This window comes from Ostrea edulis, chromosome 4 (genome assembly GCF_947568905.1).
Source record: "Ostrea edulis chromosome 4, xbOstEdul1.1, whole genome shotgun sequence".
Classification (NCBI taxonomy): Eukaryota; Metazoa; Mollusca; class Bivalvia; order Ostreida; family Ostreidae; genus Ostrea; species Ostrea edulis.
Window position 1 is genome coordinate 17,303,075 of NC_079167.1, and position 14,168 is coordinate 17,317,242.

Below are 14,168 nucleotides of genomic sequence, written 5' to 3' on the forward strand. Positions count from 1 at the left end.
TAGAGAGTTCCGTTTGCGAATGGCATCTGAAAAAAATATTTATTATATATTTCTTGCTTAGTTCTGGAAGGTATATAGTCATAATCGTAACGAGTATTGTAGCGAGATGTATCATTTCGAAAATTGTCAATGATATCGCCTAGGTATTGTGGTACAAGATTAAAGTGAATTTTACACATTCAATTTGTCATTAATTTAAAACCGTCTTTTACATAGTGATTCCCAGCCTGTGTCTAGATATAATGATTCTTTGGATGCCAGAATTGGCAGTTCTATTACAATTCTAGCTGCATGGAACTCTACTTTTTATAACTTTTCGATTTATGCAGAACATCCACCCCGTACGACTGAAGCATATTCTAGTATAGGTCTAACAAAAGTCACACACAATTTAGATAATTTGTTTCTACATAAAGTGATTTTGAGTTTCCTTAGAAGTCCTAGTATTTTTATATGCATTGTTTACGATATCGTTGATATACACATTACAAAAAGTGAGACCAAGATGTCTGTGAGAAGCATTTTATTATTTTGGTGACATTTTGTTTGGCATATAAAACGAAACGAAAGACAATTTCTTTTAAAAGCTCTTATTGAAAAGGTATATTAAACGATCAATCAAGAATCAAATTACGGAAATTAGTAAAATGAGGAGATGAACGACACAAAATGTCACCAAAATAATAAAATGCTTCTCACAGACATCTTGGTCTCACAGTCATGAGCATTATTCAATTTCAACCACGGAATTATTTTCTTTGTTGATGCACCTTGATTTTCAATATCTTGTGATCGTTAGGTGAGAATTTTTCTGGGTTAACCATGCATCGGACACCTTAAGGTAACGGTGTCAGTTTGAAATAGATAATAAACGTGTATCAACTGCCAACTTTATTTGCTTTATGTTGATTATTTTGATATAAGGGGTCATATCAAAACCGCCTTTCTCCAGATCTAGACACAGGTGCGCCAGAGCGTGACAAGGTAAAATCTTGTTTACAAAGATATCGGGATGATTTTAAGCGCGTGCTTTTATTGAGAATTAATGCGAAATTACTCCAAACTAGTCTATCATTGTCATGTGTATATATTCCATGCAGACATAAAGTAGGTGCGAGTAGGGGGAGGTCCTGGATCTGTTTGGGGGTACAAATTATGACGGTGACTTGCGTTGTTTTTGTTCATTATCTAACTTTATCTTTAACATCTTTCCATTCTTTGCATTTCATCTCATAATTCATAATCACGAAGACTACCTCCAGTTAAACATCACTACCAAGTTCAGCGACTGTCGTAGATACATGTAGCTTGTGAGTAAAGCTCGAGCGGTAAACTAAAATTGAAAACGAGGTACACTGTACAGTTCAAAGATGGTGACCTCTAGTTTCCACTTCACTTGGATACGAGTTTTCTGTCGCATGACTACCATAAGTCAACATGATACACAAATTTTAACCATCCTTTTGGCTCCCTTTCCCTATTAGTCACGTGTGTTTCTACGGAAATGGTTTTGTAATTATGTCGCAAATCAGACTATGTAATGTAGTGACTTTTTTGAATGAAAAAAGTTCTGAAGTAGCGATCTACAGTACAATTGTGTCTGTGAGAGTTCAAGGTCATCTTATCCACAGAAATAGTTACCTATTGCTCCACCTGTTCGTTACCTTCACCTTTTTCATTCTAAAATTCATTAATTAATTACACTTTAATGGGTAGAAGCTAAGCTAAGCCACATTTTGATGGATATATCCATAATGATTTATGAGGTGATGTCAGAACCGGCTGTTGCACCCACAGGTCGTAAGCTGATCTTGAATCGACAAAGGTGATCTCTCTGGCTCACCCCCCCCCCCCCCCCCCCCCATTCCGTTTTCTGTACTTAATAGAGACACAGGTTCCATTCTAGATCCCGGAACTTTGCCATATCTTAAGATGTGTCTTTTCCTTCGCCAAGCGCAATGTCTCGAATCTTTCGAACATGACCTTAAAACGGAGGTACAGTGTCATGACAGGCGCTGGCACAATAAAGAACCATCAATGCTACAGCTACGAGTGGCATGCATAGGTCAAAATTTGTGGGACTTTACCCTAAAACTGATGACATCTCTAAATGAGTGAAACAAACAACATACAAACAAAACTTATTTTCCATTTTCTGTACTTACAGATCACGCCAAATAGTTAGAGCATGGTTCTTCGCTGGGGAATTTGTGGTGCTGGAGTAATCTCAAATGATTTCGTTTCAGCGCTTTTGGCTCCTCCAAATAATGTCCATGAGGTAACAATTCAGAATATATAATATATTATATAATTACATGTATTGACTTTTGATGAGGTCTGCTTGTGACTAAACGGACCTGATAAGGTATTGGTTGACTGAGGTCATGGGTTGAGGTTAACCAACAGCTGACTAGGTCCATATACCCCAAGTACATCGAATCAAAAGTCAATAATTGTTTTATTAAATGATCAGGTATTTTACATTTTTCACAATATATTTTTGTTCTTGTAGCAATTAAAAACGTGCACTATAACAATATTTCAACAGCCAAAACCTAGAATATGTAACTAATGAAAATTCTCGATTTTTTTTTTACAATGTAGTTGATATAAGGAATCAGTCTAGTTAAATAGGTGATTAACTACTATGGAAAATGTGATAATTTGTCATGTTTTCCTTTGTAGTTAATAACCTCATATACCCCACAAACTAGTCAGTAATTCCTTATATCTGTATTTGAAATAACAAGATGTGTTTGTGAACACAAATGCCCCCGATAATGGCTAATTCCGAAGATGGCCAAGGTCACAAGGACAAATATCTTGGTACCAGTAGAAAGATCTTGTCACAAGAAATGTTCATGTGCAATATGAAAGCTCTAATATTGACCATTTAGAAGTTATGACCAATGTCAATTTTTTTTAAGTAGGTCAAATGTCGAGGTCAAAAGGTTTAGTACCCACGGAAAGGTCTTATCACAAGGAATACTCATCTGAAAAATCAAATGAGTCAAATCAAATCTATCTCTTACTGTTCAAAAGTTATTAGCAAGGTTAAAGTCTTCAAAAAGTAGGTCAAACTCCAAGGTCAAGGTCACAGGGTAAAAAATGTTGGTACCCACAGAAAGGTCTTATCACAAGGAATACTCATGTGAAATATCAAAGCTCTAGCCTTACTGTTCAAAAGTTATTAGCAAGGTTAAAGTTTCAGACAGAATGACAGACATGACAAAAACAATATACCCCCCCCCCCCTTGATCTTCAATCTCGGGGGGCATAAAAATATATAATCGACATATAAAAAATAATACTAAATAGATATCTAAATACACACATCAATGTCCATAGTTCACGCCCACTGACCTTTCAGTTTGCACTTAAACTTCAAAGGGTTATCATTTGGAAATGTAAATATAGTGATTTGATCATAATTGATTAGTAAGGTTTGGTGAAGTCATTAACGGCATTGAATTTGACTTACCGATAAATGCTTTAAAACGTGCAATTTCATCGGTTGATTAAAATGTCAACAACTCTATGGTTGGTCCAGAGGGAAATCCAGATCATACCTTCCAAAGTTAATACTGAGGTGAACTCATTCTGAGGTGCACATAAGAAAAGATCGTTTGGACCAACCAGTGTATATCAAAATTCTTGATCATTTGATAAAATGTAAAATAAACTTCATTACCATCATAATTCAAACGGAAGGTATTTCTTTCACAATAGTGCATTTTCATTGTAGGATCAGGCGATTTTCTGATATAAAAAAAGATTGTCTGACTTTGTCATCGTCGTTAACTTTTCATCAATTCCGCGATAGTCTCTCCACAACTACGTAGCCAATTTCAATTAAATTTAACACAGTGTATCTCAGGTATACTAGCGATTAGAGGTTATTCAAATCTTTCTCAAGGGGAGATAAATGAAAAATAGTGTTTAAAAATAGATTTATGTTAATTCCCGAATGGGGCCACAATAGGAGCTCGAAATTATTTAAAACATAAGAGCAACAAGGGCACAGTCAAATCAATATGGAAACGTGTTCAGATAGTGTAGACTGTAGTTTGTTGAAATCATAATTCTCGAGACCGGGAAGAAGTCACAAAAGAGAAAAGTATACGATGTATTACGTCCATTCGAGAATAATTCACTCATATTGAGACATCACCAACTGTAGTTAGTTAAGTACCACAATTTAGACCTATGCTTAGCGCTGAGGGTCGTAGCAGTGAGGGCTCTTTAACGTATCAACGCCTGCAGCAAAACTGGAGCTCCATTTTTAAGGTCATATCCGAAAGACCCGTGATACTCACTTCTAAATGCCGAGCATTTGGCGAAGGAGCAATCGATGCACTATCTACCGTACATGTATACCTACGTCTTAGGTTTGAAGCAACCATGGCAAAAGCGAGATTCAAACTCACGACCTTCCGGTTACAAAGCGAAACTGAGCTACCGCGACCGGAAGGTATAGGTGAGATAATTTGAAATGGTCTTCTCAAAACCCACAAAATGTGCCAAAATAATATTAAAGCATCCTCTTGTAGTGTGGATAAAAAAAGTTTTAAAATGACCCCTGGGGCAGGGTTGTGACACAGTGGGGTTTAATGTCATACGTACAAAGTACTAGTGTATGATAAATTGATTAAATTCAAACGTCAAGGGTAGTCTATCATTCTGCATATGGTATCCAATCATCCTCATGTAGTGTAGATGCACGTTTGTTCAAACCAAATGGAACTGACTCTTAAAGGAGTTTAATGATTTCCATAGGAATATATTTAAAAACTCGGCCATTCAAGAACTATGATATTACAGTTAGTCTAATTAATATCGAAGTATCTTCCTGTAGTGTAGATTCCTTTTTCTTCATTTCATGATCCTAGAGCCAGAGGAAACCCATATTAGGGGAACACCACATTTAATGTTAATAACAAAACTAGAATTTACACTCTTAGTGTCTTGTCTTTAGAAGCGTTTGTCTCTGAATGAGCAAAAATCAGGTGGGTATTGTAACGCTAGTATTAGTTTGTGATAGACTCCTGTATGGTATGTAGGTTGTTTGTATTGGAGCACGGTGTGTGAACAGAGCACAGAGTTTTGCAGACAAGTTTGGAATTAAGTCAGCATATGGATCTTATGAGGAGGTTGCCAACGATCCCAACGTTGGTAAGTATTGACAATACATTTGTATTCACTTTCATTCATGTCAATTCAATATGTCCCAGTAAACTCGAGATAAAAGACGCCATGGGGTCTTCCACATCTGCTTCATATTTGAATATTTTATTGAACATAAACCTGAACGGCAACTAACAACTCAACTTTATGACAACGGGACTTCTCCTTCTCCATCGTCAACTTCCCATATTTATGTAGCAATATTCCATTATCAACTGCATATAGTGTTTATGTCTCTCAACTGATTCGATGCGCAAGGGTATGCTCTGCGTATGATCAATTGTTAAATCGAGACAGCCTACATATAAATGAGTTGATGTTACAGGTGTTTCAAAAGTCTCATTTAGTAAACATTTCACAAATTATATGGTCGTTAAAATGATCTGATTTGCAAATACAACCTGTCCTTAGCTCTAATGCTGTACGATGTGTGTTTCATACCAATTGTTAGGCCGTTCTTTACGTACAGATTTTGACTGCGGATTACTCCGTTTATCTTATCAATACATATGACTCAAGGCGGATGTGATCGGTCTACAGGGTATGCTTACTCCTTCTATGAACCTGATCCCACCTCTGGTGTTTCCAGGGGTCCGTGTTTGCCTTGCTCTCCATTCTGTATTCTTCATAGGATTTATGAGATTGATTACTTTCCGTTATCTTCATGTCTTCATTAATAAATAGAACTACAGTATATGAAGCCAAAAGTGTTTAAAAATGTTTTGAGAAGTATGCGTCGAGTTTCATGGAGGACCGTTTGTAGGATGTATAGCAAAGAAAATAAGTTTTGGTCTTGTACATTTACGATATAAAAATATCAAGAGTAACGGAGTAGTCATTCATACCAATCCAAATGAATAAGATGAAATTTAAAGTAACATTGTGTAATATAGTTAGTGCATCATGTTTCAAGCATACTCCGTGTCGTATTCAGTTTTTGTGATATTTCCTGGAGTGCGATGTTCCGTTTTTGTGATGTGTCCCACTGTATCGTATTCAGATTTTATAATATTTTGTGTTGTGTCGTGTTCAGTTGTTTGGTGAGAGTTCCTGTTGTGTCGTGTTCAGTTGTTTGGTGATAGTTCCTGTTGTGTCGTGTTTACAATTTATGTTATCTTCTGTTGTGTCGTGTTTTCAGGTTTTCTGTGATATTTTCTGTCATATCGTGTTCAGATTCTGTGATATATTTTGTTGTGGTCAGATTTTGTGCCGTGTTTATTTACATAATCACAATAGTATTTTTGTCAACACAGTGTGTGCTAGTTTGGTGGGTCTGAATGACAAAATCTTACTCTGGACTTGTCCAACCATTAATTTAAGAAATTTCTAGAATGCGCCAATATGCGCCCTCCATATGCAAAGTTGCGTAACTCAATAATCAAAATTACCTCCCCTTGCGCTAACCATGAACAGTACAAGAGAGAAAACTCTAATAAGATATACAAGCCTACAGTTTGCCAAAAATTAGTTTATTTCATAAACTCTATTATAAGTTTTGTGAGAATTTCCGATTCTATAGCAGCAAACAGAAATTCAGTGAGGGTTACTCGCTCTTTTGATAAATCAGTTTGGATTGAAAGACAATTTTCAGCGAAATTATGATGAAATTTTGTGACATCGCAATGTTTTCTCGCACTATTTTGTTGCTCTAAAATTGTAGCATATTTCAAGATCGACGATCCTATTTAAGATCAGGTGTTAGTGATGTTTTATTATTTACATTATTTAGATGTTGTATACATTGGCGTGATTCACATTTCCCATGTGACTCTGTCCAAGCAGATGTTAAAATCAGGGAAGCATGTTCTCTGTGAGAAACCCATGGGTGCGAGTTTGACTCAGATCCTAGAGGTACAGGAAGTCGCCAGAGAATTCGGCAAGTTCTTCATGGAGGTACAAATGTATAAATTTCATTCAAAGAATATATCCATCCACTTCATTTTTTTTAAACTTCAGAGTCATGAATATCATCGCTGACGTTAAATTACAAAAGATCCACTCTTACATAAAGAGTAATACATGACAAAAACTGTATCACACCCTAGAACAACCCGAGACTCCAATATCAACCCTAGACTCCAATATCAACCCCGAGATTCCATTATCAACCTGAGACTCCATTATCAACCCTAGACTCCAATATCAACCCTAGAATACAATAACAACCCGGGACTCCATTATCAACCCGGGACTCTAATATCAACACAAGACTCCAACATCAACCCGGGACTCTAATATCAACCCTAGAATACAATAACAACCCGGGACTCCATTATCAACCCGGGACTCTAATATCAACCCCAAGACTCCATTACATGTATCAATCTGAGACTCCATTATCAACCCGAGACTCCAATATCAATCTGAGACTCCATTATCAACTCCATTATCAACCTGAGACTCCATTATCAACCCGAGACTCCAATATCAACCCCAAGACTCCATTATCAATCTGAGACTCCATTATCAACCCGATATTCCAATCACAACCTGAGACTCTATTGTGAACCCGAGACTCCAATATCAACCCTAGGGTCGGAAGTGCGAGGGTTCTTATTGGTTGAAGGTTAATATGGAGTGTGATTCAGATTTTGACGTGTCCTCAATTCAAATGTAATTATATGAATGTTTAATCATTCTACATATCCTTTCATGAATATCTGTTTTTTATCATTATATCCGAAAACAATGCATTTCAGGGTTCATTGACGTATAAAAGTTAAATCAATGATTACTGTTTTGAATTATATAAGATATTCAATGAATAAAATAGCAATTTAGATAAACATTATTAACACTAAAGATTCCAAGCTGAAAAATTGTTTGAGGTACTCCAAATGCAAGCTACAGAGGTGTTTCAGAAAGGTATTATAAAGGGTGATGATTAAGATTGTAATAAAGGGCATGTGCCTGTGTTCCTCTCTGGGATGCAAAAATCCTGTATAATAGAACAAAATATAATGAAGTAAATTATTCTAATGATAATACACGTGTACATGTACCTGTTTCCATAATTGTAACCTGAACCCTTACGATTGTCATAGACTTTAGAAATCTTACTTTTAGAATTCATACAGGAATCTATGCTCATGGTACGTAAGGTATCAATCTAGAAACCAAATCCCAGTTTATTGTAGGAGATGGATATTCTAACAGAATGCGTGTCTCCACCAAGATGGAACTTCACTGGAATAACATTTCTGGCAACTTTGAACATTGTATTGGAAAGAATCCTGTAGACTCCTGTCTTTGTTTGCGCAATAATCGCCATCAGGGGAGGGAGTGGATAGGATTAGTACATCTAATAGTAATTAGTAAATATATACTATACTAATAGTATAGTTTGAAAAGCTACTGATTGCGTCCTCATCAAGTAATAAAGTAACAAACATAATTTCACTTTGTAAGATGAATTATGTTGCAATTAAATTGCCACAAATTTTCTGATGTAACATCAGTTGCCTTCTGCGGAAACACCAAGGTAACAGTTCTTAAACTTGTTCTTGTCAACTCAAAGGTATACTTCATATACAATAAAAGTGTACTTAATCTGAATATTAATGTATAATTAATCTGCACTCGACCCTGTACATTTCAATGCTTTAAAAAAAAAAATGGTATTTAGTCAGGAGGTATGTACGTTGCAGAACTACCCAGACTCAATCAGGTATTGTCACGTGACTTTTATAGACATTACAATGTATGCAATGCTTAACAGCAGTTACAATTAAAAAGCTTCAATTCCGCGTGGTAGACATAAAGATTATCAATAACGCATTTTCTGGAACTATAGGAACTATAAAATCTTAATAATTTTATCATTTCCAGAAACGTACGGATTAATTAGAATACTCGCTTGTAAAAACCTATATAATGCATCGTCGGTTACGATGTTGTTGTCTGTTTATAATTGTTGCGCATTGTCGAAAGTTTGTATAAGTTCCTCTATATCTGATTACGATATTGAATCTTGCCCGGTGATGACATCCTCAGAGATGACAAGGACGAAGAACTAACCAGGTTGTATTATTAAAGGATCCAGAAAACTATGTAATGTCTGTTGTATGGTAGGCTATCAGACAAGCCTGAAATCAAAGTATTATGATTATGATGTTCAGGATTCTTTATGCCAAATCAACTACGATGATCTTTTTATCTTTGAGGTACCTGAGCAAAACTTGAAGACTCTAGAAAGATTGTTGACAAGTTTGTCTGCACCATAGTAATGATCACCAAGAACATTCTACGAAAATGCTTTTCAAAATCCTCGTGGTTGTACTCTTGTATACAAGACAAGAAGACTGCGAAAAGAAAAAGTAGTGAATACTAAGTATACCACAACAAACATGGATATTGAATAATATAATAATTAACGGAAACATAGACGCTTCCTGGATGTGACATTTTATGACAATTTTGGAGTTTCCAGCTTAAGGAAGTCATATGCTTTCAGAGGTAATACTGAGGAATCATCATTGTTCGTGGGGGATTTATGTTCGTGGATTTCGTGGATCACTCTTACCCACGAATTTACGTGTCCTCAAACATTTTTTAAACCAAGTAGAGTTACCTCTCCTAGTGACATCGTATCGCTTACCCACGAAATTACGTCCCCACAAACCAGCAAAATTTTACTTACCCACGAACATTGGTCCCCGCGAATTAAACTGATTCCACAGTATACAAAGAACACGAACCTCCGAGCTGACTCTTTTGTGTGAAGCCGGAAGTGAATCATTACGAATGCGGAGTATCAACTTCAGCATGTCCCTGGTGTTTAGAGGATGTCGTCAATCTCCTTAAATACGTCAATATACAAGCTTTCTTTATTGAGTCCCTCAAAGAAAATCCTCCCAGAATCTCTTTTAAAAAATTAATTTTTATTTCACCTGCAACACTCTGTCCGATTGGGAAGTTCATCTTGCTTTACGAGTGTTGTGACGGTCGAATTTCTAATCATGTTCGCAGTGCCTTCAGTTTATTGTCAGTCGAATGTAGTCCTTTTAGAATAACCCAAGATTCCTCCGACTCGTAACCGGATATTGTGATATGCGTGAGGCGCAATCTTGGATTATTAGAATATCCATTTTCTATGCAGTAATTTGGTAGACTACGTGTATGCATCACAGTTTTGCTTCTTACATAAAGAACGATTCCTAAATGAGGGCATACATGTTTTTCGATAGTTTACAGTTACTTGTACGCACCTATTAGAACGCATCTCAATCATATGTCATCTCTTAATATCTATAGCCAAAATGGTATCCTGCTACATAAAGAAAAATATATATACAGACGCAATGCTTTCAAGCAATTTTGAATCTAGAATATCAAGTTTCTTTTACCTCTTTGTAGGGAATATGGAGCAGGTGCTTCCCAGTCTATCGTAAAATCAAGGAAGAGGTGCTTTCTGGGAAACTGGGAGAAATCAAGCATGTTCAAGCCCAGTTCTGTAAGCCAATCAACAAAGTGGAACGTGTTGCAAAACCGGAACTAGGGGGAGGGGGCCTGCATAACCTTGGCATTTATCCCATACAGCTGGCCACCATGATTTTCAACAATCAAAAACCGGAAAGAATTACAGCTGATGGCACATTATCGGATTTAGGTTCGTCATTCATGATTCGATATTATTTGGGGAAAAAACAAAGACAATGAAACTAACTCTCTGCTACAAGGCAATTATATTTCGAATTGCATACTATGTTTTTCTATAATGATACACATTATATTGTAGTTAGAAATGAAAAACTAGATTTACGAAATATACTGAGTCTTCCTATACAGAGGAATCATTCCAATCACAGAAACGCAGGGGAGACCTCGTATTATGGATATGGTCATCATTTTGTAATGGAATCATATAAACATAGTCACTACGTCACTGGTGACGTTCGAATCTATTTGTAGGAGTTGATGAAGCTAGTTGTATTACATTAACATACAAGAACGGCGGCAGAGCGGTTTTGATCTACAGCACAATGTATGGTGCAGGAAAGAACAATAAAGCAACGATATATGGAACGAACGGGATTATAGAGGTATGTCATGAAAAGTAGTCCGGCATGAAGCGTTGCAGTTCACATCCTCATTTATTTCCGGCAAAAATAAAGTTTATTTCTTATAATTTACATTCTTATGAATATCTTGAGAACCCATTGCTTGATAGACATCAAACTTGGTACATTAGTATATCATAAGGAGTACATCATAACCCCAATAAATTTGGGTTCCCGTGATCAAGGGTCAAACTGGACATAGTTATTTCCAGGGGTCCATGTTTGTCCTGTTCTCGATTTTGTATTGTTTTAGCAATTTAGAGACAAATCGTCATGCTTTTCATGTACCTTTATCTAAGGACAAAACAATTTGTCCATTTGCCTTATTTCAAAAATACGAAGCTTAAACCTTTTCTGTTATATGATTCTTACGACAATTTTAGCTGAATGAGAATTTCTGGTGTCCAGTAGAAGCCACACTACCATCTGGTAAAGTTAGCAATGAATTGGCGGTAGGTCCTGTTTCATATAACTATTCGAACAGTGGAGGCCTTCGGTTCGAAGCGGATTGTGTGAAAGAATGTATTGAAGCAGGTGATGCATTTAATTACATCAATCATATCATGAAATATTTCATCTTGAGAAATTCTGTTTAATTGATTTTGCCAGATTTGGTCAAACTGTTACAGGTGAATAATTGATTGTATCAAAAACTTGGGAACCAGCTTTGTTGCTGGAAGATTTCAGTAGACTTGTAAAATTGCTGAAAACTTGAATACACCAAAAACATCTAATGGACGGTCTTTAATTTTCTCACGTACGTTTCCAGGGCTGGCAAATTTTTTCCTGATATATTCCAACTATTCAAAAGATAATTTGCACACTCCTGTGGCTTTAGAATTATTCCTAGATTTTTAATCTACTGTCAGGGAAGCTGGAATGTTGTGAAATGTCCTTTGCTGACAGTCAAGCTGTTTACCACATTATCGACGAGGTTGTGAAACAAATTGGAATGGATGTAAAATGGTGATTGAAGTATTATTCCATATACAAAATAGTAAGTAAACGTCACGAAAAAAATGCTGTAATATACGGAAAAGAATCCGGATTGGTTTTGATTCCGTAACCTTTTAATTGTCTTGATTCACGATATCCAGGTTTTGTGGGGCGTACCTTTGATTGAATTTCTCTTTCAGTTTCATCAAGTAATACGCGCAGTAATTGAATCAATGTTCCCTAATTGATGCGCGCAATAATTCTTTAAGAGAGAGCAACTATTTAATTACAGATATCTTCAATTCAACATATCCACAAATGAATTAATGATATCTTTAATTGAATTGTTGCTCTCTTTAAATGAATTGATGAGTGCGATATTGTATAAGGAATTGGAATTCCTTATAGAATATCGTTGTAAATAATTAAAGATTTCTTCTTTTGAGTTAATGAAATCATCAAATCATTCATACTGAGCTCTAGATTAATTAATGTTCGCGAGCAATTATTCCACCACATTGATGCTTTCATGGGATCAGGTGCCTAGGAGGAATAAGCATCCCGTGTCGCCCGGTCACACCCGCCATGAGCCCTATATCCTGATCAGGTAAACGGAGTTATCCGTAGTCAAAATCAGTATGCCAAGAACGGCCTAACAATCGGTATGGAACATGTCAGACAGCATTTGACTCAGTGATAGGTTGTATTGACGAATTAGATCGTTATAACGACCATAGAATTTGCGAAATGCTGACTTCAATCGAGACTGTTGAAACCCCGTACCATCAGTATCTGATTTGATGAGTGCATCAGTTTGATTCATTTATTGAATTGATGCGCACATCAATCGAATTTATGCGCGCATCAAGTCAATCATTGTTCGCAATAGTTGAATTGATTATGCAGGTATCTTCAAACAATTCAAGAGGGCCTGCATGGCCGAGTGGTTATAGCATCGCGCTCAAAATCTCACGGCCTGTCGGGCGGGTTCGAATCCCGCTCGCGCCGGTAAGTGAGAAAGTTTCCCACTTTACTTTCGGAAGGTCGGTGGTCTTTTCCCAGGTACAATGTATCTAGGTTCCCTCTTCCACCAATAAAAAAAATGGGCGCCACCAGATAACTGAAATATTGCTGAGTGTGGTGGAAAACATGAATCAATCAAATAATTCAAGATATCTTCAATTATTTGAGTTTATCTTAATTTGGTGCTCCATAAAAAGATATTATAATACGGTTGTCTGAGCGCTCTTGGTGATTCTAGTCTGAGCATTCTTTTTTTTTTTTTATTTTTTTTTTATTTCAGGCGATTTCAGTGCAGCATTAGTGAGGTAGCAGCATTCTTTACAACCGTATCTATACAGATTCTCATGGATTAGTTACCATTAAGAACGATGTCATAATTGTGTTAATTACATGCAATATCAATAAATGCGTATTTCTATTGTAATTTGAATGTAAAATTTATATCACGTTTGTTTTGAAATGGTACTTTAATGCTAAGTTTATTCTTGCATAATACCTTACTTCATTCAAGTTTTCGAGTTTTGCAAACACTATTTTTCAATATCTGTTAATGATAGGTGGACTATTGAATATCACATATACTTGTCGCAAAAATGGGGTTGTCGCAGTTAACAGTTTGTTTGCAGTACATGTACTGAAAGTTATAAAAAGAAGATAAGGACTCAATGACAGAGTTAACATTACCATCATTTTTAATTGGTTCCCTCTTTTTGACCGACTTGGTAATGCCTTGACTCAGCAAATTATTTCATTGCTGTTTTTATTGAAAATGAATATTATAATTTGTTCATATGAAGCCTTCCTTTTGCAAGTTAACTCAATATTTGGTTTCGGTCAATGACACAACTTTCCTACCTAACATAATAGGTCCAAAAGGGGAAGTGACGTATTGATTATCACAGTTGTCGTCATACTGTTTATCAGAGTGTTATCCTTGGTGCTTCATGCTGAGTAAATGAACGAGAG

At 36.2% G+C, this 14,168-nt stretch overlaps 1 protein-coding gene across 1 annotated transcript; it reads left to right on the top strand.

The window, feature by feature from the left end:
- The first annotated feature begins 929 nt into the window (after positions 1-929).
- On the top strand, positions 930-13,643 carry LOC125664662 (trans-1,2-dihydrobenzene-1,2-diol dehydrogenase-like). Its single transcript, XM_048897510.2, has 9 exons — positions 930-984; positions 2,168-2,278; positions 5,061-5,172; positions 6,914-7,077; positions 10,540-10,792; positions 11,095-11,225; positions 11,627-11,777; positions 12,113-12,240; positions 13,483-13,643. The coding sequence occupies exons 2-8, from the start codon at positions 2,189-2,191 to the stop codon at positions 12,211-12,213; spliced, it is 1,002 nt and encodes a 333-aa protein (XP_048753467.1). The 5' UTR covers positions 930-984; positions 2,168-2,188; the 3' UTR covers positions 12,214-12,240; positions 13,483-13,643.
- The last annotated feature ends 525 nt before the right edge of the window (positions 13,644-14,168 follow it).

What these genes read in the sequence shown, in the direction of transcription:
- LOC125664662 (XM_048897510.2), top strand. Translation starts at nt 2,189, where the DNA reads ATGGTTCTTCGCTGGGGAATTTGTGGTGCTGGAGTAATCTCAAATGAT. An exon ending in TGCCAACGATCCCAACGTTG is followed by an intron (nt 5,173 to 6,913) that starts GTAAGTATTGAC and finishes TACATTATTTAG; the next exon opens with ATGTTGTATACATTGGCGTG. An exon ending in TCGGCAAGTTCTTCATGGAG is followed by an intron (nt 7,078 to 10,539) that starts GTACAAATGTAT and finishes ACCTCTTTGTAG; the next exon opens with GGAATATGGAGCAGGTGCTT.